At 48.9% G+C, this 26,735-nt stretch overlaps 1 protein-coding gene across 3 annotated transcripts in view; it reads left to right on the top strand.

Annotated features, from left to right (window-relative positions):
* Positions 1-26,735, top strand: part of SLC25A36 (solute carrier family 25 member 36) — a 480,162-nt gene that overhangs the window by 337,264 nt on the left and 116,163 nt on the right. For 2 of the 3 annotated variants that reach the window (XM_069617779.1, XM_069617777.1), the window contains exon 4: positions 2,560-2,662. The exons of the other annotated variant lie outside the window; for it this stretch is intronic. In XM_069617779.1, the coding sequence (XP_069473880.1) occupies positions 2,560-2,662 (103 nt within the window). The remainder of the gene's footprint in view (positions 1-2,559; positions 2,663-26,735) is intronic. 3 annotated transcript variants of the gene reach the window in all.

Genomic DNA, 26,735 nt, shown 5'->3' with positions numbered 1-26,735 from the left:
AGTACAGCAACCAGTCGACCAGAAAAACTGGTGAGTGTATTCAAAACTGCAGTAGCATTAAAGTAGACAGACTCACAAGACAAAGGCGAAACAAAAAACAAGAGGAAACGGAAAGTAAGGCAGAGCTGCACAGGACAGCACAAACCTCAAAAGGGAGGAAAAGGTCACACACATCCAACAGACTCCAAAGAGAGGGCACACATCCAACAGGTGCCACAGAGAGGGCACACATCCAACAGGTGCCACGGAGAGGGCACACATCCAGCAGATGCCACAGAGAGGGCACAGCAAGAATATGCCAAGGAGAGTGTCCACAGCAAACTGAAGCCAAAGGAGCGCACAGTGAGAATACATCAAATGAGCACAAAAATACACTACCAGTGCATGGGCTGTGCAACTGAGCAAAAAAGCAAAATTAAAAGCTCATCACCATGAGCATGAATATCGACAACACACACACACCATCAAATTCCCAGGTAGGGCTCCAAGATAAAAAGAGGGCACATCTGCCATCCAGCAAAGGCGGCAGTCTACTGGCCTGCCAATGAAAGTAAGATGGGCAGACCATGCTGATGGCGAAGGAGCGTACAGTTCAAACTGGGCACACAAGTCCACTGATACAAGGAGGTCCAAGCAACACCTAAAGAAGACCGTGGTGCACTTAAGAAAGGCTGAGAGAAGAAGATATTTTCAAATGAAGGGTCAAGGGAAGATGGAACAGACTGCTTCGAGCAAATGCAAAGAAGCACCCTGGACAAAGATGACAAAATAAGGACGCCTGAAGGAATAACACATTGTGCACCTACTGATCCTGCAAAGATCATGGGAGAATACAAGAGGGAATACAATGGAGGAAGATGAGGATACAAGAAGTAGATGGGAAAGTGCATAGGGCGGAAGAGATGCATGAAATGGGACTGAACAAGGATGAGTTGAAGACTTCAAGGAAACAGTACTGTATGATTGAAACAGAGTACTCTCATTTCTAGTGTGAAGTAGACGTAGTGCAGAATGTGCGAGAACAGAGTGGAGAACAACAGAGGGCAATAAAAAGACATAGAAAAGAATAAAAGGACAGCAATATGAGAGCGGTGATGTCTTTGGAGAAATAGCTGCCAGAGGAATCGATCAACTCTGCCAAGGTGAATGAGGAATATAGCGAGTGGATACAACAGCTTGGAAAGCTGGCAGGAGTGCCCCTGAGTGAAGATCCTGCTTCAGATAGTATTCCTGAGTTGGCACACAGGTTTCTGGGTGAAATGAGAGATGGGGAACAGACGAATAACACGACCACCAGAAAGGAGAAGACAGATTAACCCCTACAAAGATTGTAAGCAGGGGGAGTGTTGTAACTTGAAACAGGACTGCTGCAACTTAAGGGGAGAACTACCTTAAGCGAAAGAAAGGACACATGGAAAGAAGGGAGGAAGAGGGGTTACTAGAGCCTGGGACAGAGAACCTGTAGAAGGAATAAAGAAAGGTTCTATGTATGTGGCTCTGTCTGTTATTGCTTGTCTCTAACATCCAAAGTTTTCCCAGAGCCCTGGCTCTATCCTTCCCTCCAATCCACACGCCCGTCTGGCATTTAGAAATAAAACATACTTCCTAAAAACTATTTAAAATAAACATGCAGGATCAGTAGGTAAAGTGCAGCAGGTTGCTAGAGAGTACTCTGGATACATCTAGCTTTTTGTTCTCTTTTAAGAAGCTCCTGCTCACTGGTTGATTTACTGTAGTCAGGAGCTACCTTTTAGCTCAAACTTCCCATCTATTACTTTACCTGGAAAAAAGATTTATCTGAAAATTCTTTGTTTTGTGTCCCTCATTTTTGGATTTGAGATGATCATAATCTGCTAGAACAACTTTATCGGAAAGCTGCATAAAATTACTTCTGTTGCTGTTTATTTTCGCACGAGTTTGCTCTCACTTGAGCATGCTATAATTCATCCTACAAAATGTGACCTTTAAATCGTATTCCCTGGGCAAGGTAATTCCTAAATCTTCTGGTTGATGCCAGAGCAAAGGAACCTTTTATGTAGCACACTGCCCTTGTTGCGCCAGTGACCTTCCAGCTAGCAGTATGCTGCTGGCGATAGCGAGCGTTAAAGGTAAGTAAATTGTTCTATGGAGCATTTCCCATTTTATTATATTTTGTGTATAGTATGCAGCAGTGAAACAGCTATGTATTACAATGATGGAATTAAATGGATAAAACGTTCTCATGAATTTTTGTGTTTGCACATTCAAAGTTATAAATACAGTGGTTTATAGAAAGAGTTTAAGGCGTCCATTTTTAAAACATCTGTTTCGGATATTTGGTGAGTGTATTTTTCCTATTCATTGATTTACACAATTTATGAGTGGCATTGCTTGTGTTTGTAATTTTGACTTTGTCGAGCTATAAATGCAGTATATTTACTTTAAAAAGAATATAGATTTGAAAAGAAGTTGGGTCTATCCGTAATGACCAAGCCAACCTTCCAGTAGGTTTCTATGTGCACATGTCTGTTGAGGTCACTGCTTGTTGTTATGATACAGAAAAGCCTGTGTCTATTTTAGGCGTTTACTGTACATTTCTCCTGTGAAAAGAGCGAGATCGTGTCATCTCATGCTCCCCATCCGCAGGTCACTTCCTGCAGAAATATGGACTAACTTAAACCTCGTGAGTACCGAACTGAGCACCTGACTCCTCTAGTGTAAGAATCACACTTTCAGTTTGTAATAATCTATTCACTTAATTAACAGAGTAAAAGAATATCACTTTTTGTCTGAAATGCGTAATGATCAAATGTGTTTTGTAATTTTTGAATATTTGTCTGTTAACATTGTATATTGAGGTAGACAATGTTTTTTGACTGAGTCTGGTGAGTATCAGTATGTCTGGTTGACTGCAGTTATACAGCAGGTACAAGGTGCATGCTTCTATGTAAATAATACTGGAGTGGAGACCTTGTAAGTGTAGTTGCAGTTTGTATCTACATTCAGGAATATTATTGCCGTTAACACAGATAATCACATTTGCAAAATAGAAATACCAAGGATCTTAGCTGCATTGATCTTGGCATTTGTTTAGTTCCAGAACCTTCTATTATGGAGCTATGAGATTTCCTCATTGATGTTTAGGCATGTGACTTCTATACATACTTTATCATATGCCTGCAGCTTGTCTGCTACATCAGCATAGACTACTAGCTAAAATGAACTTTCACTTTGTAGGTGTTCTCATTTAACCTTCGTCGTCCAAACATTAGAATGTAAATTGAATCCTTTTCTTTGAAGAGGAATCCATGATCCAAGCATTATTGCCCAGTGTCCCAGGCAATATAGATGTTGAGTGCAGAAGGCTGATTTATCGGCTAGAGCAATGCAAGAGTGCATGAATACGGCTGTGGACTGTCAATCATCACACTGCATTGGCCTACATCTCTGAGGAATCAAGCCATTAATGCATTGCAACTGAGCCCAGGTGCTTTGCAAAGCCCTCGAAATAAGGGTAAAAAGAAATACAGATGCTCAGTGGCCTAAGGAAAGGGAGTCTTTTTGTTTCAGTGCTCTGTGGGTTGGCAGCACAGTGAAGAGACTGGGGATGACTATTCTGGTGGCAGGTACAGAAGAGGCTGGTGGCATCTACGAGCCAAGTAAGTGGATAGGTTGTAGGGGTGCAGAGCCTGCCGGTAGAGAGGATACCACCACACCTCCAGATGGAAATGTGAGGGGTCCTCAGCCACAGGTGAATAATGGCTTGAAGGGGTGACTCTGATAGGACCTAGGACAGAACGTTTGCGCCTAACAAAAAATTGGTAATTAGGTTGTTTAGATTTGTAAAGTGTACATTTTTATTGGAATTATGGAGCCTTCTAATTTTTGTGGAGTGTAATCAAATTCTACCTCCAATGCTGTTAAAATGATAGGTGCCCTTCTATTACCATGGAGTGGGTGGGGCAATCCTGCAACATCTCTTCTTGCTTTCTCTACTCTATTTACAAAAATTAGTGTCCCATATTCCTAAGCTGGGGGACAAGCGGCACCAATGGTGGGAACCCCTGTCTAACTAGTTACATAGAAGTACTGCATCCTGGAAAAGTCGATACATTGGAATGCGATTGTTTCATCGCTTAATTTCCAGGTTGATTAACTGAAAACATTACTCTTTGTTTATTCATTTATAAAGCACACCTCAACCCTTGAGTATCTGGGTGCATTACAGGACCTCTTGGATGAAAAATGGTTACATACATATAAAGTCAAGTGTAGATAATACAGAAGTAATAGTAAAAAATAAAACGAGCAGATATATACAAAAATGTACAAGACGCAGGCAAAGTACAGAGATATATACAACTGCAGGAAAACAAGTGCATTTCAAGGGATGGGTGATTAGTTCCTCTGTGTGATAAAACCGCTCAGGGATGCAATGTCGTTCTGGACTAGCCAGTTTTTAGTATTAGTCCTGAAAATTTGGAATATCTGATCAGTACGCAAGTGCAGGGGGAGGGCATTTCAGGCTTGGGCGGCCTGAACAGGGGAGCTGTTGCCTCCTGCTCGTTTCAGGTTGAATCGTGGAGTTGTGATACAAAAGGAATGGGTGGCCCTAGTGGGGCATGATGAAGTTTTTCTGGTAATTTTCTCAGTTAAGTATTGTGGAGTCGTGTTGTTCAGCCATTTATGAGTAATGGATTCTATTTTAAGTTGAATCCTGTCCTTGATGGGAAGCCATTTGTGCTTCCTTCTGGTGTCTGAGATATGTTCTCTCATTGGGATGTTCAAGGCAGTTCTAAGAGCATTGTTTTGTAGAATTTGGAGTTTGTTTAGGATTTGTTTGTTGGCTCCTGCATAGAGGGCATTGTAATAATTGAGTTTGGCCAAGATCAGAGCTCTCGCTAATTTGATACAGCTTTTTGTTGATGGGTACGGTTTGCATGCATGTATTAGCTTGCAGGTGTACGAAGTTGCAGATGACGTCGCATTACCTTGTTTGCACAAGTTTAAAGTGGAGTCCAAGTAGAATCCTAATGTTTTAGTCTCTTTGGCAACTTTGATGATGATGCCGACAATGTTGAAAGAAGAGTATTGGGCGTCAAGTTTGTTGAAGTTAGTGGTGGCACCTAGTATCAGAATCTTGGTTTTACCATCATTCAGGCAGAGGCTATGGACTGCCATCCGTTCCTGGATGATCAGATACTTTTTGTTTAGTAGGCCAAGGCCTATGTCATAGTTTCCCGAGAGAGGTATAAGTATCTAGGTGTCATCTGTTTAATTTGTGTAGATGTCCCCCAAATGGTCCAGTTTGTCAAAAAGGGGCTTTGTGAATATATTATACAATGTCGGCGAGACACAAGAGCCTTGCGGCACTCCGCATGCAATGGGTGATGGTTCCGATGCATCAGAAGGAGCGAACACTCTCATTGATCTGTTACTGAGAAAGAATTTAATCCAGTCTGAGGCCTCTTGAAAGGTGTTTGCAAAGGATCTTGTGGTCCACCAAATTGAAAGCAGCTGAGAGGTCTAGTAAGAGGAGTAAGGCACATTGTCTATTATCTTTCAAGTCTGTCAGAGCAGTTTCCGTGCCATGAAGTGGTCTGAAGCCAGATTGTGTAACTCCTAAGAGATTGAGCTTGTTAGCCTCTAGATATCGCTGGATCTGGAGATATGCAGCTTTGTCAATTTTAAGTAAGAATGGGACCGTCGTTATGGGCCTGTAATTAGTTGGAATGGCTGGGTCTAATGTAGATTTCGAGGGGATTGTGACCTCCGACGTATTCCACATCTATGACATGTAATGTCCACAGCTGTGCTGCTTTGGAACATTTTCGGCTGAGGGCGTCCTGCGTCGATGGCGTCGGGTCGATGTCCCTCGAGGGCCTCTGGCAAGGGTCGACGGCACCGGATGTTATATATAGGACGCCCATAGCCTCGGTTCCATTTTTTCTGCAAACGTGTTTGCTTCGGAATCTCAGCACGCTCGATTCTTTTCTTCGAACAATGTCTTTGTCTTCCTCTACTACCCCGAGGTCAGGCTTTAAAAAATGTCAGGACTGCGGTTCGTAAATGTCCATCACGGACCCGCACGAAATCTGCCTCTGGTGCCTCAGCGAAAGCCACGCCACCGACGACTGCGATGACTGCCAGTACCCGACATGTAAGGCCTTGCGGGAGCGTAAGGGGAAATTGAAGGTAGTTAGGGTGTCTAAACCCCGTAAATCGAAGTCTGCTGGGCTTTCGACCAATGACTCAAAGGGTGACTCTCCACGTCAGCGAAAATCCAGGGGGTCTTGGTCTAGGAGTGGTTTCCCCCATTCCTCTGCCTCGTCGAGGCATTCCCGGAAGCGCGGTCGCCGTCCTCGTCGGAGGAGGACTCCGCCAGACGGTTGACATGTCCCACCAAGTCTTCGTCCCCGGCCGAATGGGTTTCATTCCACCAGCAAATGTTAGCGATTTTTCAGTCGCAAGGCACAGTTAAGTCTGCGCCTTCAAAAGAAGCCCGCAAGGAACGGGCTCGGTCCACCACTCGCATGCCTGCGGGCTCGGGCGGTCGGCGCGATCATCGGGAGCCGTCGAGGTTCTGTTCGGACAAGGACGATCGCCATAGCCATGCCATGCCAGGTCCAGGTCCTTGATGCCATCGAGACCGTCAAAACCTGTGAAGCCTTCGAAGAAGGCGTAAACGCTGTGTCCATCGAAGGACTCTCTCTGGGGCTCCGACATCGAAGCAGTCATTGACGCCGTTGGCGCCTCGGTCAACGTCTATGCCGATTCCCTCGACGCTGTTTGTGGAGGATTTGCCAGAGGTGCCCATGAGGGCTGTGGAACCTCTGAGGAAGGGTAGCAGTAAGTCTGTGAGGCCTGTTTTTGAGCCCTATTCTGTTCCTCCTCCTAGATTGGATTTTTTCCAACCTTTGCAAAAAATTTCAGAGGTTGATGAACTGTCTGATCAGGAGATGGATTTGCCTGTACATCCTGAAGTCCCTGATGACCTTTTGTCTGGGGACAGTCAGATGGAGGAACTCCATCAGTCATTACATGACGCCAGTGGCCTCGACACCTCTCCGGAGGTGGAGTTTGGCCGGCCTGAGCCTGGGGCGCATGCGGAATCTTCCTATCGGCGTCTCATGTCGAGGGTGACTGAGTACTTGGGGTGGTCTGCCCCTCCTGTGGCTTTTGATCAGGATGATTTGACAGATATCCTGGATCAGGGTCCTTCCACTGACCCAGTATTGCCGTTTCACATGGCTCTGCAAGAGACGGGCAACTCCACTTGTGCCATGGATACGTTTACACACACTCTGTGGAACTGTGCGTCTTTGGCGGCTGAGCATATTCCTGACTGGGAGGAAAGGGATGGCTTTCTGGCCCTCGTGCAAGACGGCAAGGATGCTATGTGCGAATCCCTTCAGTCGGGTTTGGACACGGCAGACAGTGCTAGCCGGTCCATGGCTGCGAGCACCGTGATACGCAGATTTGCGTGATTGCAGAAGTCCGGGTTTGCCTCGGATGTGCAATCCCGTCTTCTGAACATGCCCTTTGACAGCGTTCGTTTGTTTGGCAGCAAGGCTGACAAGAGCCTTGAGAGGTTGCAGACCTCCAAAGCTGCACCGAAGTCTTTGAGCGCTGCAGTACGACAACATCCGCCTTTTCGTCCTAGGGGACAGCAATGGAGGGGAGGTTCCTTTCGGTACTACTCCTCGTTAGGTAGATCGTGAGGGGCTGCCAGTTAAAGGGGTCAGCGAAAAAGTACCCATGGTGGTCGGGCAAATTGTGGTGCCAAAGCCGTTCGGGCAGTTGCCTCTTTGCCATCGGGCACTGCCGCAGCCGCTACATCTCAATCATGAGGCCATGTCCCATGGTTCGCCAGTTGGGGGCAGGCTAGCACAGCATCTCGGAGAATGGTGTGCCTTTACTTCGGTGCGTGGGTTCTGGATACCAGGCCCACGGCTACTGCCTTCCCTTCCTTCAGCGGCCTTACGACACTCTGCCAGGGAAGCTCTCTTTGAAGCATCTGGATCCGCTCCTTGCGCAGGAAATCCTATCGCTGCTGGAGAAAGGCGCCCTAGAACTGGTGCCTGTGGCGGAGACTAACAAGGGATGGTATTCCCCATATTTTTTGATTCCCAAGAAAGATGGAGGGTGAGACCCATCATGGACTTGCGTTGGTTGAACATACTTCTTCGGAAGGACAAGTTCAAGATGGTTACTCTTTCTCAGGTCCTCCAGGCCCTTCAACTTCAGGATTGGTTGGTGTCTCTCGACCTCAAGGACGTGTACATTCATGTCCCGATTTATCCCAAGCACAGGAAGTATCAGAGGTTTGCGGCTGGTGACTCGCACTTTCAGTTTCGGGTCCTGGCATTCGGTTTGACCTCAGCCCCGAGGGTCGTCTTCAAGCTCATGGTGGTGGTGGCAGTTTACGTCCAGTGAGGGGGTGGTTCACGTCTACCCCTACTTGGACGACTGGCTGATCCACACACGCTCTCTCCCGAGCAAGTGTTGTATCATCTTGGTCTCACCTGCCGCACACTCCACAGGCTGGGCTTCTCTCTGAATTTCAAGAAGTCGCATTTGACACCTTCCCAACAGCTCCAGTACATTGGTGCTGTGCTGGACATGTCGCCGGGAAGTGTTCGCCTCCCCAGGTCAGGGCTCATCACATTGTGCAGATGGCGGAGAAGTTTCAAAGTGCCCAGGGTCTCCCAGCTTTCGATTTTCTAAGTTTGCTGGGCGTCATGGCATCCTGCATCTTTCTGGTGCCGGAAGCCAGACTGCGGATGAGATCTCTGCAATGGGCTCTCAAACTGCAGTGGTCCCAGTTCTCGGGCAAGATGTCGGATCCTGTTGAGATTCCGACCTCGGTCGCACAGGATCTTCTGTGGTGGGCCGACGAAAGGAACCTGCTGAAGGGGGAACTGTTTTGGCAACCATGGCCGGAGTTGACGATTGTGTCTGATGCTTCCCTCACAGGATGGGGGGCTCATGCCAACGAGCTGACCGTCAGCGGTCGTTGGTCTCCGTCGGGAGTCCAGACTCCACATCAACCTGTTAGATCTGAGAGCCATCAGGCTTGCCCTGGAGGCTTTTCTGCCGACTGTACGGGGGAGAAGTGTTCTGATCATGACGGACAACACAGTGGCCTTGCATTACCTCAACAAAAAGGGGGGGCAGGGTCACTCCCGTTGTGCAGGGAGGTGATGCAGCTCTGGTTCTGGGCCATCGAACAATGTCTTTCGATCTCGGCAGTTTATCTGGCCGGAGACGAAAACGCAGCGGCGGACGCTCTGAGCAGGCAGAGTGCAGTCTCTCAAGTGGGAGTTGGCTCAGGAAGTCCTTCTGGAGATCTTCGCCCTTTGGGGAACCCTGCAAGTGGATCTCTTCGCCCCAGTGTCATCCGGAAGTGCAAGAGATTCTGCTCAAGGGAATTTCCTCTGACAGGAGCCTTACGAGAAGCGTTCGTGGTGGATTGGTCAGTCCCGCTGCTGTACGCTTTTCCTGCAGTCCCCGTCATTCCTCAAGTGTTGCGGAGGTTCGGGACCTGCATGATCCTTGTGGCTCCGGATTGGGCCAGGAGAGCGTGGTACCTGGACCTTCTAGAATTGTCCATCTGCCCTCCACAACGTCTTACTTACTGAGAGGATCTGCTCTCGAGGGAGGGCGGGTCAGGTTCTCCATCCAGAGGTCAGGACTCTCAACCTTCACGCTTGGTATCTGACAGGTTGAGATACAAGGATTTGGACCTCCCGGATGATGTGATGGAGGTGTTGTTTTCGGCCAGGTGGCCAGCAACAAAGTCCCTGTACCGTTGCCGTAAGTTCTGCAACTGGTGCAGGAGACAGAATGTTTATCCTTTACAATGTTCCATTCCTATGATTTTGTCTTTTCTGCTTTCTTTAGCCCGCAACGGCCTTCAAGTGGGTACCATTAAGGGTTACCTGGCGGCGCTGTCCATATTTAAGAACTCGTCTGAAGTGGTCTTACTTTAAGATGCCTTTTGATTTCGCAGTTTCTAAAAGGGCTGTCTAATGTGTTTCCGCCGTCCCCTTTCCAGGTGCCGGTTTGGGATTTGAATTTGGTTTTGAAGTTTCTGATGGGTGCTCCGTTTGAGCCCTTGCACTCTTGCCCTTTTGAGACTTTTGTCTTTCAAGACAGTGTTTTTAGTTGTGGTCACTTCCACTCGCAGAGTGAGTGAGTTGCAGGCACTTTGAGCCAAGCCACACTTTACTGTTTTCCATAAGGGCAGGGTTGTCCTTCGGGTGCGGCCTTCTTTTCTGCTGAAGGTCGTGTCTGATTTTCATTTAAGACAGAAGGTAGTTCTTCCGGCGTTTTATCCTCCTCCCCATCGTGGCAAGGATGAGGAGAGGCTCAATAGGTTGGATCCTAGGAGTGCTCTGAGCTTTTACATTTCACTGATGTCTCGGGTCAGAGTGGTCGATCAGCTCTTCATTGGTTATGCTGGACACCGGTTGGGCCAGGCTGTTACCAAACAGACCTTGTCCAGGTGGATTATCCTCACTATTACTGAGTTTTACCGTTTGGCAGGTAAGGACCCTCCAGTAGGATTACGTGCTCACTCTACTAGGGGCGTGGCTACCTCCACGGCCCTTCAGCGGGGTGTTCCTATTCGGAATATTTGTGAGGCATCCACATGGGCTTCTTAACATACTTTTGTCAAGCATTCCGCCCTGGATTTGGCCTTTGGTAAGGCAGTTCTTTATTCTGCCATTTGATTGGGTATTCTAAATTTCTAAATTCTTTTCCCACATCCATAGTTTGGTACTGCTTTGGGAGTCTGTTATAGATGTGGAATATGTTGGAGGACACAAACCCCTCGAAGAACAAGTTACTTACCATATCTGGTAACGTTCTTTCGATGGGATGTACCTCCGACGTATTCCACATCGCCCTCCCAACCTGCCCCTCTGGAGAATTTTTTATGCGATTGCAGCATAAGTTTCCGCAAGGCTATCTGCAATCATACTGGCAGGAGATTGGTGCCACATGTTCTGGGGGAAAAACTACAACGGAGGCTATGGGATTCGTGCGTTCCATACATAACATCCGGTGACGTCGACCCTCGACGGAGGCCCTCAAGGGACATCGGCTCGACGCAGGACGCCCTCTGCCGAAAACTTTCCGAAGTAGCACAGCTGTGGACATTACATGTCATAGATGTGTAATACGTCGGAGGAACATCCCATCGAAAGAACGTTACAAGATATGGAAAGTAACTTTTTCTTCTTAAGGGCAGAACCCACGCATCCTTGAGGTTAGTAGGTACTTTGCAAGTCCTGAATGAGGCGTTTATTAGTTTAGTAATAAATGGGGCAAGGTCCCGAGCGGCTTCTTTGAGATTATTTGGGCAGGGCACAAGTCACCTTGGCATTTTGAGGGTTTGAGGGATGCTATGATCTTTTCGACCTCTACGGTGGAGACTTGAGCGAATTTGAATTCCTGCAGTGGGTTGGAGGAGGATTGTTTTTTTTTGTGATCTCTGATTTGGAAAGGTTAAGCGTTTTAGCTGCTATTTTATTTTGAAGAGTGACCATTTTGTTGGAGAGGGCATTTTGGATGTCCGTGCACCTTTCTTTGTTTTTTGGGCAGGAGTCATCGGGGAGTGTGGGAGATTCCATTTCCCTCAGGATTACGAATAGTTCCTTTTGTACTGGAACTAGCATTGTGACTCCTTTCATTGTATGTTTCCTGTTTGGTTCGGATAATCTCTGCTTTGTATTTGGAAGATATTTCAAACACATTGTCTTTATTTTCTTTTGATGGAAGGTTTTTCCATTTAGTTTCCATTTTTCTTTTTTCTGACCTTAGTGCTTTCAGTTGGGGGGTAAACCAGGTGTTAAGGTGTGCTTTAGGTTTGATCTTCTGTAGCTTAAGTGGGACAATAGAGTCTAGGGCTAGGGTCATTGTAGTGTTGTATAAATCAACAAGTTCCGCTGGGTCTTGAGCTTTGGCTGAGTTTAACGTAGGGAGCAGGGTGGGCATCAGTTTGTCGGTAGTGATATTGTGTTTGTTCCTGATAAGGAGAGGTGGGGCTATTGGGTTAGGTTTGTTTACTAGTCGGTTGGCACATGTAGTAAAGGATATTAGGGAATGGTCAGCCCAAGTCTGAGGTTCGATGGCTGTGATTGAGGGATTGCAATTAAGGTCTGCAACCCAATCTAGTGTTCTACCTTTAACATGGGTCGGTTGGGTGACTCTCTGCGTGAAGCCTAATTCTGTTAGTGAATCAGCCAGAGCTTTGGCTGGGTGATCATTCGGATCTTGGTAGCCCAAGTTAAAGTCACCAAACAATAGTATTTGTGAAGTAGGTTTGGTGTTGTCAGAGTATAAGGTGGTGAGGTCTTCCTCGAAAGACCCAATATGACTGTGATGTCTGTATTAAGTGGATAGTTAGTGTACTGGACTTGGAGGTGGCTAATTTAGCTGTAAGAAGTTCACAAGATTTGACCATGGGGGTAGTGTTTACTCTGAGCGCAAGGTTTGACTTAGCGATCAAGGCGAAACCGCCTCCTTTAGTTGTTTCTCTGTCCGCTCTTACAATGGTGTAGGCGTCAGGAATAGCTAATATGAGAGGGGGTCTTGCTGTGGCATGGAGCCATGTCTCAGAGATGGCTAGGAAGTCTACTTCTCCCTTGGTGATAATGTCAGCTATATCTGTTGCATGTGTGATAACAGATCTGGCATTTATTAAAGCGCCTTTAATTTTCTGATTAGTGGTCTGGTGGGAGGTCCTACTAACCTTCTTTAAATTCTGTCTAGGTTTTTTTGTTGAGCATAGTGTTAGATGTTGGTTGGAATGGGCGTGGAGTAGCAAATGGCTTAATCCATTGGTTATGAGTAGGCGTATCTATTGAATCAGACGGCCTGGTAAGGTAGGAGTTATGGCCATTGGAGCATAGTTTTAACTCTGGAAGAAATAAGGTAGTTTTAATGTGTGATTTGGGTAAACTGTATTTCAAGGGCGGGAGGAATTTGGTAGGTTTGATCTCAGTAGATGAGGGAGGTGACATACCGAGATTTGAGTGAATCGGCTCTGATTGGGCGTAGTCGAACGTTGAAAAGTAGAGAAGGCTAACTGTGGATAGGAACCAGAGACTAGCTGTGCGAGGGTTTGTTGCAAACATGCTATGTCCTAGGCTGGTGTCGCAGTTGGAAATCTGTGGCGCAGAGCCTATCACGGGTGATGGTGAGCTTAGAAAGGTTGTAGATCTGTATAAGTTGTTGCAATTGCAGTATGTCATTGGTAATGTGGTATGTTAAGGAAGTGACCAGTATTGGTCAATCGATTTCCTAAGTTATTCTGGGTGCGTTAAATATGGATCAATGCAATCCGCGTGCAGCCAGACAAGCTAGTACAGATGAATACAGTTATAATGGCAGTAGCTACCAAAGGGCTTTCACTACGGTGCGTTAGGTTTTGTATAGTTCAAACAAGACAGTCATAATACTCTTAGTACAGGCAATACAGCATTGCAGCAAATGTATCAAACAAGTGTAGAGGACTAAACGCATAGGTAGCCGCATATAGGTAACAAATATACTAGATGCGAGACAATACAGTATATTGGCAAGACAGGACAATGGGCTATAACCCGTACATAAGCAGCGACTAGGCTTGATATGTCGCAGTACAGTGTATTACCAAGTAGTAAGTTGATAGTGGCGCTGTAGATTCCAAAGCATCACAGTAATCTGAATAGGATGTAGAACAAGACACTAACACAACAGTACACTTTCGTAATGGCCAGAGTATAATGGCTGGGACAGGTGCAGTAGTAACTGGGGTCGTGGCTAAAAGATGTAATACGAACAAGGCATCCAGATGCGAGTGCGTGGTGACGGTAAGTTAGGCGCCTGTGAGGCAGGGAGTCAGAATCGCCACTATGTGGCTAGGGAAAACGTGGCAGCTATGCACATGGACTGAAAATATAGACCTTTACAAGTTAAGAAGTCAAATCTATATGAACATAGGGATGAGCGTAGAGGAACAGTCACCACTATCCCTCTTTTAGATACCATATGGGACTCGGGAGCAAAGATATTGTCTACACCTCTGTCCACACCTGCACTCGTCTCAAGACCAGAAAAGAAGTACAAAGCCCCGGAAACGGCACCACTATGCCTAAGAGGGTATACTAAGCCAGATTCCATAATCCACTATGCCTAAAACGGCATACTAAGCCAGATTCCGTAATCACAGTGGCATCTAGGAAAAAATTGGCTGACCCTTCATCGCCATTATCAGCCCCACCTGATAAAGAAGGGTGGAAATTGGAGGCGATGGCCAGGAAAGTGTCTTGGTCGGCTTCCCTTACCATCAGGGCGTGCAACGCGCTAGACTTTACAGCGCGACTGGACCGTGAGCTATGGCTTCGTATGTCTAAGTTATCCAAACACTTAACAGCGGTATTTCAGGAAGTAGCTAGAGCAGTCATCGGACGGAGCTGTTGCGTCCGATCCTATGATTGATGCAGTGGTGGACGTAGCAGAATCAGGTTTTTGGCAAATGGCCCATGGTACGGTCCTGAGAAGGCAAGCCTGGATGAAGGCAACAAACTTCAGGCCAGAGGTCCGAGCTCAAATTTTGGATATGCCCTTTGATGGGCACGATCTCTTTGGGGAAAAACATTGGCCATCTCAAAGGAATAAAAACAGACACTGATACAGCTTGAGCCATCAGGACAAGGAGCACAGATCCTTTTGAGGATCAGCGTCCAAGTACAGAGGTTTTAACCGTCCATCCTACAGTCAAGACGCAGGGCAACACCTTTCAAGACAACCGATACCATCAGTCGACGACCAGGTACAGCCAAAGGGTAGACGTGGCTCTAACCAGGTCAAAACTCAAAGCAAACAAAACTGACAACTCCTATCTTCACCTCCCACGACACACCCCGGTGGGGGGGGGGCGGGGAGAGAGTAAACCGCTATTATCAACGCTGGCGGAGGATAACATCGGACAAGTGGGTGTTGTAGTGATTCGCGAGGGTCACACTATCGAATTTCTAGTATCCCTTGCTCCCATTTCATGCAAGGTGCATCTCATGAAACGTATCACATTGGAAATTTGCAAGCTGCTTCAAAAAGCAGCCATAGAACCGGTTCCAGACCATCAAATGGGAAGAGGCTTCTACTCCCGCTTTTTCCTTGTGAGAAAAAAAAAGGTCAATGGAGACCGATATTCGATTTGAGAGCGCTAAACAAATTAATCGAGCGCATCAAATTCAAGATGACAGCCTTACATAACGTCCTCCCATGGTTAAACAAATATGATTTCCTAGCCACCCAGGACTTGGAAGACGTCTACTTTCATATCCCCATCACCCCGCCCATAGAAAGTTCCTCAGATTTGCAATAGGGGAGTCACATTTTCAATTCCGTGTTCTCCCGTTCGGTCTAAGGTCGGCACCAAGAGTTTTTACGAAGTGTCTAGCACTGTTGGCAGCAAAACAAACTGGAACGGAAGTCTTCCCATACCTGGACGACCGGTTAATGAGGGCAGACTAATTCAACCACAGCGGTCACAAAAACAACAAACAATGAACCTCCTGAAGGGGCTAGGTTTCTCAGTAAACAAAGCTAAATCCTGTCCAATACCAGACAAGGCGGTGCTCTTTCTGGAAGCAGAACTCAACACCAGCATACCCAGGGTAAGGCCTTCAACAGACAGGATATCAGCAATGCTCCAACTGACCTCATGGTTCCACGACAAACAGCCACAGTATGCTCTTCCAAGTCACTCCGGGGCATGATGTCCACATGTATATTTCTCATACCAAATTGCAGACTCCGCATGAGGCAGATACAAGAGACCCTGGACTGCCAATGGAGACAAGCACTCTGGTCATGGAAAGATGCCATCCAACTACCAGCAGCCTTCCACAAAGCACTCCAGTGGTGGAGTACACCTCAAAATCTGTTGCAGGGAATGCCTTTCCAAGCTACAGCACAAAGTTCAGATCAAAGCAGAACATCTGCCGGGAGTGGAGAACGTCTTAGCAGACAAGCTGAGCAGAGACTACACAACAGCCCACGAATGGGAGCTGGACAAAGCACAAGTTCAATGGATATTTTGCGAGTGGGGGCATCCGGATAGCGACCTCTTTGCCACCAAGAGCAACAGGAAATGTCACATGTTCGCCTCCAGATATCCAGAACACCTGTCACTAGGGGATGCCTTCTCAATGAACTGGACAGACACGTTCCTGTATGCTTTTCTGCTGATTCCTCTGATAGCGCGAGTACTTCTCAGATTGAAGGAGCAGGCGTGCACAATTATACTAATAGCACCGAATGGACTTAAAAGAGGATTCCCTCTTTGGTACCCAACCCTATGACACTTGTCCCAGTGACCCCCAGTGACCCCCTCAAAGCTCACCAGAGCCTTTTAACTCAGCAGACCCACAAGGTTCTCCACCACAACCCCGCGAGCCTGTCGCTAAAGGCGTGGTTCCTGATCAGCGGAAATTAGCTGATTTGACTCTTCCTCCAGAATGCTGGGACATAATTAAGGCCTCGAGGGCTCCGTCCACACGGACCACATGCATCAGAAAATGGACTTGTTTCAACAAATGGTGGGAGACGTCACTGGTGAATCCACTCACTGCGTCAGTAGAACAAGTGCTACCATACCTATTGCACCTAGCTAAAGCGGGGCTCTCCCTAGCCTGCAACAAGGTGCATTTGTCTGCAATATCGGCTTAAACATCAAATCCAAATCAACCACCCTTGCTTACCAACTATCAAGATTTTTCTGAAAGGATTGCTGCATACTTTTCCACCTACACCAACACCTGTTCCTTTGTGGCGCCTGAACACGGTCCTGGCAGCGCTCATGGAATCGCCATATAAACCTATGCATAGGTGTGACATGACATTTTTATCCTGGAAAACTGCTTCTCCAGCATGGGGTCTGGCATGGATTCATATGCTCATGAATATTCCCCGTCGTCAGGCTGGGAATCCTTGGTAAAGACAAAATCAGTTTAGTTTCTGATCTGTCTTTCTTAGTAGTAACCAATCATTGGTCTCTGGGTCATACTACCCCCAGCCAATGACTGCCCTCTCCCTAATCCCTGCCTCTGGCAGCCATCCTCAGATTTTTACAGCACGTTCAAGTGTTGGGAGTCCTCGTGCTATAGCTCTAGAGCTTTTACTGCGTTTTGCGCTTTTTCAAAGAGATTTATCTCATTTTTTGGTTTAATCGAGCCTCAAGCTCCACCGTTTCTACTTCCGATCAACGGGGACCCGTTTCGGATTTATCTACACCCCTCAAGGGTGATGTTTTCGTCAAGTTACGCTTCTTGGAGGATTCCAGAGTTTCTGAGGCCTACCTCGCGGACGAGAATAACATGGCCCAGGAGAAGGGAAGCTCGACTCCCGGCAAACTGTTCAGGATCTGCTCTGGATGCAACCTACAAAATGTGTTCAAGGAGGACGAGCATTCGAAATGCCTTTACTGCCTCCACGAGGACAAAACGCACGTGGAGAAGGACTGTGTGTTTTGCATGAACATGTCGGATCGGACTATAAGGGATTGTTGGACCCGTCTCTCCAAATGGCTGGAAGGCAAGAGCCCATCAGGTGAGAAGAAGAAGTCTGAGTGGTCTTCTAAGTCCTGTGAGTGTGCTCCGGCGACGGGGGCCCAACAGAAGGCAAATCACCGCGAGTCCGCGGGCACAGGGAGCGCCGAACGGTCGGGCTCCTCGACTGCCAGGCAGGGCGCACCTTCACTGACGCCATCAACCGCGAGCCAATGCTCTGGCACGGGGAAGAGAAAACCTGAGAACCCGGCTAAGCTTCTGGAGAGGCCCCGGTCGATCTCGAAGGAACAGGCCAAAGGGGAGCGAGGCGGTGGCCCTCCCCCTAAGGTGAAGGCCTCAAGAGCACCCAAGGTGGTGAAGGCCTTGATCCCGGCCAAGGCCTCAATTGAAGGAGTCGCTGCGGCCCTGGCAAAGCCTGTGGAGGCTATCCCAGTGGAGGCAACCTCGGGGACCAGAGTTTTCCTGCCTCCGCGGAGGGAATCCTCTTTTAAGTCCATCGAGAAGACCCCCGTGAAGACCCCGGTGGAAAAAGAGGGGGGGGGTGGCGGTGGCCATTACGGACACAACCTCTGAGGAGGAACTGACCGAAAATATGGAAGAGGCCTGGTCCCACGGGAAGGATCCCGACGAGAGCGAGGGTGGCGACGACTTGGTTCCCGTGGAGGAGGAACAACCGTTGCTCCCGGCACACCCGTCACAGCCCGAGCCACAAGACAACTCGTCGGCCATTTTGACGGCAATCCAAACCTTATGCACGGAGATAAGGACGAGACTGCCCCTACCCCTGACGGACGACCCAGCTGAACTGGGTCCGTCGGGAAGCCCTCCAAACAAGAGGAGGATAATTCATCCGGCTCCCCTTCAGCCTCCACAGCCTTCTCAGCCTTTGTCGCCTTCCCCGGTCCAAAGGGATGACACGGGAACAGACATGGCCACGACTGGGATGGATGACAGCGGCGACGATGGGACTGACCTCCCGTCTTCGATCCCTCGGGCATCTCCGCCCGACAAAATTGGCTCCTTCCATGCCATGATCGCCAGGGCGTCCGAGCTTTTTCAGCTCTAACCCGAAGAAAAGAAGGAAGGCTTCCTCTACCAATGGCGCAAGGCCAAGAGGAAGACGGTCCTCGCGGTGCCGGATGACATCTGGGACAAGGGTCTTGCTCTCCAGAAGAACCTGTCCACGTCGTCTGCCAGAAGGGACCGGTACAAGAAGTAGTACCGGGTCCCCGACGGCGCCCCTTTGTGCCTTAGAGCACAACCAATCCCAGACTCGGTCTTCTTGGCAGCGGCCAAGAAGAAAGCGGGGAGGGGGGCTTCGGCTTCAGCTTCATCTTCAACTTCCCCATCGGACGGCGAGGGAAAGAAACTAGATGCCATGGGACGACGAGTCATCTCGTCGGCGGCAACGACGATTAAGGCGGCCAGCGCCCTAGCGATTGTGGCTCGCTACGACAGGGAGTTGTGGTACAAGATCGCCCCCCTGTTGGACTTCCTCCCGGACGACAAGAGGGCAGAGGCCCTGGCGATCCTACAGGAGGGTGAGGTGGCGTCGGACCACGTCATAACTGTGGCCACGGACATTGCCAACACTGGTTTCTGCCAGGTGGGCTCCAGCGTTTGCCTTCGACGGATTTCCACCAAGACGTGTAAGCCAAGTTTTTGGACATGCCAATCGACGAGAACAATCTGTTCGGAAAGACAGTTGATGAGTCACTGCAGGCCATCAAGACCGACGCATAGACGGCTCAGGCCTTGGGAGTTCTGCAGCAACGGCGGCCGCCCTTTTGGAACTCTGGAGGCAAGCAAGGTGCCTCCAAAGGATTCGGCGGCGGATCCTCGACGTACCGTCAGGCGGCCCGCTCCTCGTCGCAAGAGGCTTACAGGGGATGAGGCAAGTTAGGTGGATCTCGCTGTCGTCGCCAGGGAGGCCAAGGCGGTAAGGCCGCTTCCAAGCAAGACTGAACCGGCCGTCGTGTCGGGCACCACCGAAGCACCCCGCTGAACTTGCCGGCCTGGCTCCTGCAGCGCTAGAGTTTGGAGGGTACGATATCCCGGCCGACTGCAGAGAGGTTCTTGCAAAGGCCAGGGCATCCTCAACTCTTAAGTGCTACGGACACAAGTGGAAGAGGTTCTCTGTCTGGTGCCGTGCACAGAAGATTAACCCTCTACGGATTACAGCCCCTCAAGTGCTACCGTACTTACTGTCACTGGCCAAAGCTGGACTAGGTCATGCTTCCATCAAGATACATCTGGCAGCGATTTCCCGATACACCAGAACTGCAGGACAGTCGTCCCTGTGGTCTCATCGCCTGGTGAAGGAGTTTATGAAAGGACTGCTTCGATCGTTCCCGCCGGTGAAGGCTCCAGCCCCGGCGTGGGAGCTCAACGTGGTGCTGACCAGGCTCATGGGCCCGCCATTCGAGCCCTTGCATTCGGCTCTGTTGGAGTTCCTGTCGTGGAAGACAGCGTTCCTTGTGGCCATCACCTCTGCACGACGCTTGGGAGAGATTCAGGCCCTATCCTGCAAGCCTCCATACTTGACTTTCCACGAGACGAGGGTGGTGCTGAGGACGCACCCCTCTTTCATGCCCAAGGTGCCGTCGGACTTCCATCTCAACGAGCCCTTGGTGTTACCAGTCTTTTTCCCGTCGCCTTCGTCGCTGGCCGAGAGGTCTTTGCACTTGCTGGATGTAGCTAGGGTGCTGATGTTCTACGTGGACCGAACAAAGAGTTTTCGGAAGACATCACAGCTGTTTGTGAACTTTGGACCTGTGAACCAAGGGAAGGCTCTCTCAAAGGCTTCCATTTCCAGATGGCTCTCCAGCTGCATCATGTACTGTCATCGGTTGGCAAACCGACAGTTGCCCGGCCGTCCGAGAGCCCATTCGACCAGAGCGATCGCTGCTACCATGGCGTTCTTGTCTGGTGTGCCCCTGGTGGACATCTGCAGGGCTGCTACGTGGAGGTTGACGCACACCTTCACGAGATTCTACTGCGTCGACCGGGAGTCCAGAGTCAGCCAGGCAGTGCTGCGCAACCGGTTCTCTTAAGGTGAGCCTGGTGAGGAGGTAAGAAATGCTTAATGTTGAGTTTTATGTAATGCTTAATGTTGAGCATGTGTGTACTGCTATGTATTCTTATATTCATGAGCATGTGAATCCATGCCAGACCCCATGCTGGAGAAGGAACAAGTTACTTATCTGTAACTGTTGTTCTCCAGCATGGGTCTGGCATGGATTCACATGCGAATCCTCCCTCCTACCCCTCTGCGGCTCTTCACTTCGTCATACTGCCACTTTACGTGCTACCAAATCTGAGGATGGCTGCCAGGGGCGGGGCTTAGGGAGAGGGCAGTCATTGGCTGGGGGCAGTATGACCCAGAGACCAGTGATTGGTTACTACTAAGAAAGACAGATCAGAAACAAAACTGATACTGATTTTTTCTTTACCGAGGATTCCCAGCCGGACGAGGAATATTCATGAGCATGTGAATCCATGCCAGACCCATGCTGGAGAACAACAGTTACAGGTAAGTAACTTGTTCCTTTCCTGGTAGCCATCACATTAGCCAGGAGGATTAATGAGCTGCAAGCCCTTTCGTCAGAACCTCCATTCACCATCTTCCTAAGGGACTGTGTCATCCTTAAAACACACCCTAATTTTCTGCCCAAGGTGCTATCAGAAATGTCTTTCACAGAGCGCATTGTGCTTCTGACCTTCATGAACCACACATATAATGCAGAGAGATAGTTGAACTAGCTAGATGTAGCGAGAGTCCTAACATTTTACATTCAAAGGACCAAGGAGTTCTGCTCCTCTAAAAGGCTTTTCATAGCATTCGCTGATTGCACAAAAAGACCGCATTTCTCAAAACAGAGTATAGCACGTTGTGTGACCCAATGTATTAGTCCCTGCCATCAGTCTAAAGGCGATCCTCTCACCAAAACTCCTTCAGCTCACTCCACCAGAGGAAGAGCAGCTTCGGTCACTTTTAAATAGGAGTACCGATGAAGGACATCTGCAGAGCTGCGACTTGGAGCACACTGCATATGTTCGCCAAGCATTAATGCTTAGCTGAAGATGCCAACAAAGAATCAGCGGATGGTCAGGTGGTCATCCGCCACCTCTTTGCGTGAGGTAGGAGCAGCCACCTTTTTCCCACCTTTTCCCTAGTAAATGTGACCTGTGAAGGGGCTAAATGCTAGGCACACTGTTGAATCTTCAGAATGTATAGTATTGTGGGCATGCTTAACTGCTTGGTATTATATTCAAGCATCTGATTCTATGAAAGATCCAAAGCTGGAGAATTCTTAGTTACTTACTCCTACGTCCCGTCCCCTTTCCTCCATACTTTTTTTTAAATTTCTCTGTTTTCTTTTAACAACAACAAAACACATAAACAACCTTAACATAAATGGCTTATTGGCACTTCGTACGGATCTTGCCCTTCCATTGTAGTTTCATAGTTTCCTCAGCGACCTTGTTAGTTCAGTCCGGACCTCCCGTTGGGTCGAGCACCAGGTCTGGTATGCATAATGTTCTATTCTTGGGCTTCGTGCTTGGCCTTACTATTTCGCATATGGACCCTCTGTTTCCGAGGGATCTTCGGAGTTTCCCCTCCTCCGGGTGGCCAAAGAGGTCTTGTATTGTGTGTTCCATGCAGTCAACTTGTGCGCAGTTTCACCTTCCCCTCTTATCACTGCTCTTGTCCACACCACTGTCTCTGCCTGCGTCCACTTCTGAAGGTCTGACCACCATGCCTCCACACGCAGGCCCTCCTTTTACTTCCATGTCATTGCCATCCTTCTCTTGGCCAATATACTTTCATCTTCGCCAGATGCGATTCACGCTTACCTCCTCTCGAGAAGAGGCCCAGTAGGTACTTTTCGGGGTGTTCCACCTGGATTTGAAGTCCGCTTCCTGCTATTTTAAGTCTGATCCCGTCCCAGAACTCTTGTATCACTGGGCAGGACCAGAACATGTGTACCATGTCCGCTCCTTCCGACGAGCAGCAGGGGCACCCTCTCTGGGCTCCTGTCTGGACTTTATTCATCTTTTTGGGTGTGAGATACGCTCTGTGCATTACATATAGCTGTGCCTGCCTAAATCTTGCATTTCTGGATACCTTTTTTGGGGTATCATAGGGCCCTGGTCCATTCTTGATCGCTGAGGGGTCTCCCCAACTCCTCCTCCCAACGCTGTCTCGTGTGTTGTTCCTGTGGGTTTTTGGCCTTCAGTAGCTGTTCATACAACCTGGAGGTTGTGTGCGTCCCCTCTGCAATGTCATACCATACGTCTAATGCTGTTTCCTCATCCTGGTCTTCCCAATCTGGCCATCTTCTCGTGATGTTTCTCAGCATGCTGGTATATAGGATGAATTGACCCATATGTATTTCATATTCATCTACCATTTCGTGGAAGTCTGCCTACCTTCCCTCCCTTCTCAGGTCTCCGATTTGTGCTACACCTTTAGCCTCCCAGTGTGCTCGATATGTTGCTAGTGTATTTGTGTTCCCTCCCAGGAGACCCGCTAGAGGGATTTGCGTTGACTGCGGATCTTTTACCCCTTGGAGTTTCCACACTCTTTTCCATAAGTCCACTGCAATGTTGAGCATGTTCGGCAGGGTACTGAGCCGGGGTCCGTCAAGCCATAGTATTTCCCTTGGGTAATACTGTTTCAGTGCTGGCTGGAAAATGCGTGTCTATTGTTTCATCTTCCCCCAGCCATTTTACTGCAAATTGCAGCTGCCCCGCTAAGTAGTATTTCTCGAAGTCCGGTAGTCTGATACCCCCTTCTTTGTAGTCCTTCTGCAGGGTCCTTATTGCAATCTATTTCCCCCCCCCCCCCACCACCCCACCCCCCATAGGAATGAATGCGTTATTGTGTTTAGTTTAGTGAAAAAGGCCCTGGGTATGCTGTATGGGATGTTCATGAGGAAGTATAAAAGGCGGGGCAGCACCACCATTTTCAGGAGGGCTGCTCTTCCCATCATTCCCAGTGGGAGTGTCCCCCAGAAGGTCATTGACCACTGTGTTCTTTCTAGAGCAACAAGCGTGTTGGATGCATGGGTATTGGCGGTGTCATGATGTATCCCTATACCCAGATATTAGAAGGTGTGGGGCGCCCATGTCAGACCCAGGTCCGGCAGACAATGTGGGGGGACGTGTTTCAGACCTGCCAAGGGGAAGAGGAGGGACTTCTCTTTATTAATCGCTATGCCCGAAAGCCTGGTGTACGCCCCGATCGCTTCTAGGAGGCAGGGTAGGTTTGTGGTTGGCTTGCCTACGAATTGGAGCAGATCATCCGCGTATAGCGAGATTTGGTGGACTACCCCATCTATGTCCAGTCCGGTGTCTCTATATTCTGCTCTAAGGAATACCGCAAATGGCTCTAGGGCCAGAATATATAACATTGGCAATAGCGGGCACCCCTGCTTGGTTCCCCTATGTATCTTCCACTCCTTGGAAATGAATCGCCCAGTTTTCACCCTTGCTCTGGGTTCCTTGTATAGTAACCTGATCCATCGGAGGTACCCCTCCCCGATACCAAAGTGGGCGAGTACACCCACCAGCCATTCCCAATGCACAGAGTCGAAAGCTTTGACAGCGTCCGAAGACACTATTACGCTCTCGTCTTGCAGTCGATTTGTTTCATCTATCACGTGGTGAAGTCTGCAGAGGTTCCAGGATGTGTTCCTTCCCGGAACGTAGCCTGTTTGGTCCGGGTGGATCAGCGTGGGTATTACCTGTTTTAAGCGGTTGGCTAGGACTGCCTTTAGTATTTTAGCGTCCTGATTAATAAGGGATATCGGCCTATAGGAGGCGCATTTCCTAGGGGGCTTCCCTGGTTTGAGAATCGGGACAATTATTGATTCTGACAGGCTTGTCGGGAGACGCATGGTCTCATATGCGTCTTGGAATGTCTCTAGCAGTTTCGGGGCAATGGCGCTCTTGTACGTCTTGTAGAACTCTCCCGGAAGCCCATCCGGGCCCGGGGTTTTGCCGGTGGGAAGTTCTGTGATCACTATCTCTATTTCTTCCTCCGTGAGGGGTGAATCCAGTAGCTGAGCCTGTTCTTCCTCTAGCCTCGGCAACCCTTTTTCTACCAGTGCATCTGTTATGTCCTCCGGGTCTATTTCCGGATTCGGGGCGTACAGTTGCTCATAGAAATGCGCAAACATTGCGTTAATGTGCTCTTGGTCCCTGATCTCTATCCCGGTGTGGTCTTCTAGCACCGTTATGGGATCCTTTTTATTCTCCTGTCTGGTTAGCCAAGCCAGGAGCCTACTAGGTTTATCCCCTTCCCCGTGTAACCGCTGTAGGTACCTCCCATAGTTTAGCCTCCCTAGTTTTTCCCAGAGCAACATACATTTAGTCCGCAGCTCTGTCAGCTCTCCAGGTTCCTCCCCCTCTAGCCCCGCTCGTTGTTCTTTCAATTCGATCACCCTCTCGAGTTCAATCAACTCCCTCGTGGCCGCTCCCGTCAATCCTCCTGTTTTGCCTATTGCCGCTCCCCTTATTACCACCTTGAATGCGTCCCATAATATGGCGCCTCTCTCAGCACTGCCTCAATTTGCTCAAAATAATCATCGATAACCTCCTGGAGGTGTTCCTCAAACTCGCCCTCTCTCAGGGCCTCTGCTCGAAGTCGCCGTGTTGGGATAGGGGCTTTCCTATTGGTGTGTGCCCATGTCGCCACTATTGGGGCATGATCAGAAAGTGTGCGTGCTTTAATGGTGATTCCCGTGATATCTTGTAGTGATTCCCTGCCCGCAAATATATAGTCTATACGTGTGAATGTTCCATGTGGTGCACTATAGTGTGTATAACCCCTCCCCTCCCCATGTACCTGCCTCCATACGTCTGCTAGCTGTAGCTGCTCCAGGATCCTATACAGTTCTTTGGCTGGGGGCGCCGGCTTCTTGTATTTATTATCAGACCTGTCGAGGAGGAGATTCAAGGTGCAGTTGAAGTCGCCGACCCAGATGAACGTAGCCTCCCTATATTGCGCTAACTTGGGCGCTAGCTTCTGGAAGAAGTCCGTTGCATCAGTATTCGGTGCGTAGGTGTTGACCAGGCACACCTCTTTGTTTTCTAGCATGCCATGCACCAATACCAGCCGTCCCTCTGTGTCGATCTCCTGCTTGAGTAGCTGCAACGGGACCCCGGGGCAATCCATATTAGTACACCTCATTCGTAATTTGGATATGTGGCGCTGTATATCTGTCCTCCCCATTTCTTATCCACCTTGGCCTGTCTGTCTCTTGTGAGGTGTGTCTCCTGTAACATCGCTATCTTAATTTTCATCCAGTTTAGCCAGGCATAAACCCTAAGTCATACGCGTTGAATCCTCTCACATTCCAGGTGGCTATCGTCAGTTTGTCTGTTCCCATGATCTTCTTTGTTTGCCTGGCTTCATTATCCCACTGCCGTGTCCTTCCACCCTGCCCTTTAGTCTCCTCTTACCCTTCTCCCTCGGTGTCCTGGTCCTGGATCCATGCCTCTTGATGCAGCCACTGCTGCTGTCACATGGTTCCTGTCCAATGTTACTCCGGGTGCTTATTGTCTGTATTATTTCAATGTCCTTTACAATAGTCCTTCCGTAGTTTGTGCCGTGTGCTGCCCATTCACTCCATTCAACGTCCTTAACTTCAACAGAAACTGGAAAACTAACGCCCAGCCACCCTCCCCCTGCTCGGGCTCCGCCGCTTCTCTCGTCATGCTCCTGTGAGGGGGGCAGACTCTCCGCAGCATGATGCCTTAAAACTGACATCCAAACTAGTAGTTCATTCTTCCCGGGGGCGCCGCTTCTCTCAGCCAACACAGCTAAAGTGGGGCTGATTGCTCCTCTATGCTTACTTCTAGCTTCTTTGAACTTACGTAATGCTTATTTTCTTTGTTCCAGGTTGCCTTTGTTACTCCTCATCTGGGTCTATTTCCAGGATTGCTAGCGTTTCTCTGCCTCAGCTGAGGGATGCCTTGTGAGTCCATCCAACTGTGGGCCTCTTCGGTGGAGTCAAACATGTTTTGCCTTGGTGTATCACCTTGAGTTTAGCGGGGAACAGGAGCATGTATCTCACCCCTGCGGTCCTGAGGCGTTCTTTTGTTGGGCCGAACTGTGCCCGTTGCCTCTGTACCATGGCCGTATAGTCCGGATACATTGTGATCTTGGAAGAGTTCCTGATGAAT

The sequence above is a fragment of the Ambystoma mexicanum genome, chromosome 10 (genome assembly GCF_040938575.1).
Source record: "Ambystoma mexicanum isolate Mex_15411 chromosome 10, UKY_AmexF1_1, whole genome shotgun sequence".
Lineage (NCBI taxonomy): Eukaryota > Metazoa > Chordata > Amphibia > Caudata > Ambystomatidae > Ambystoma > Ambystoma mexicanum.
This window is presented reverse-complemented; position numbering and strand designations above follow the sequence as displayed.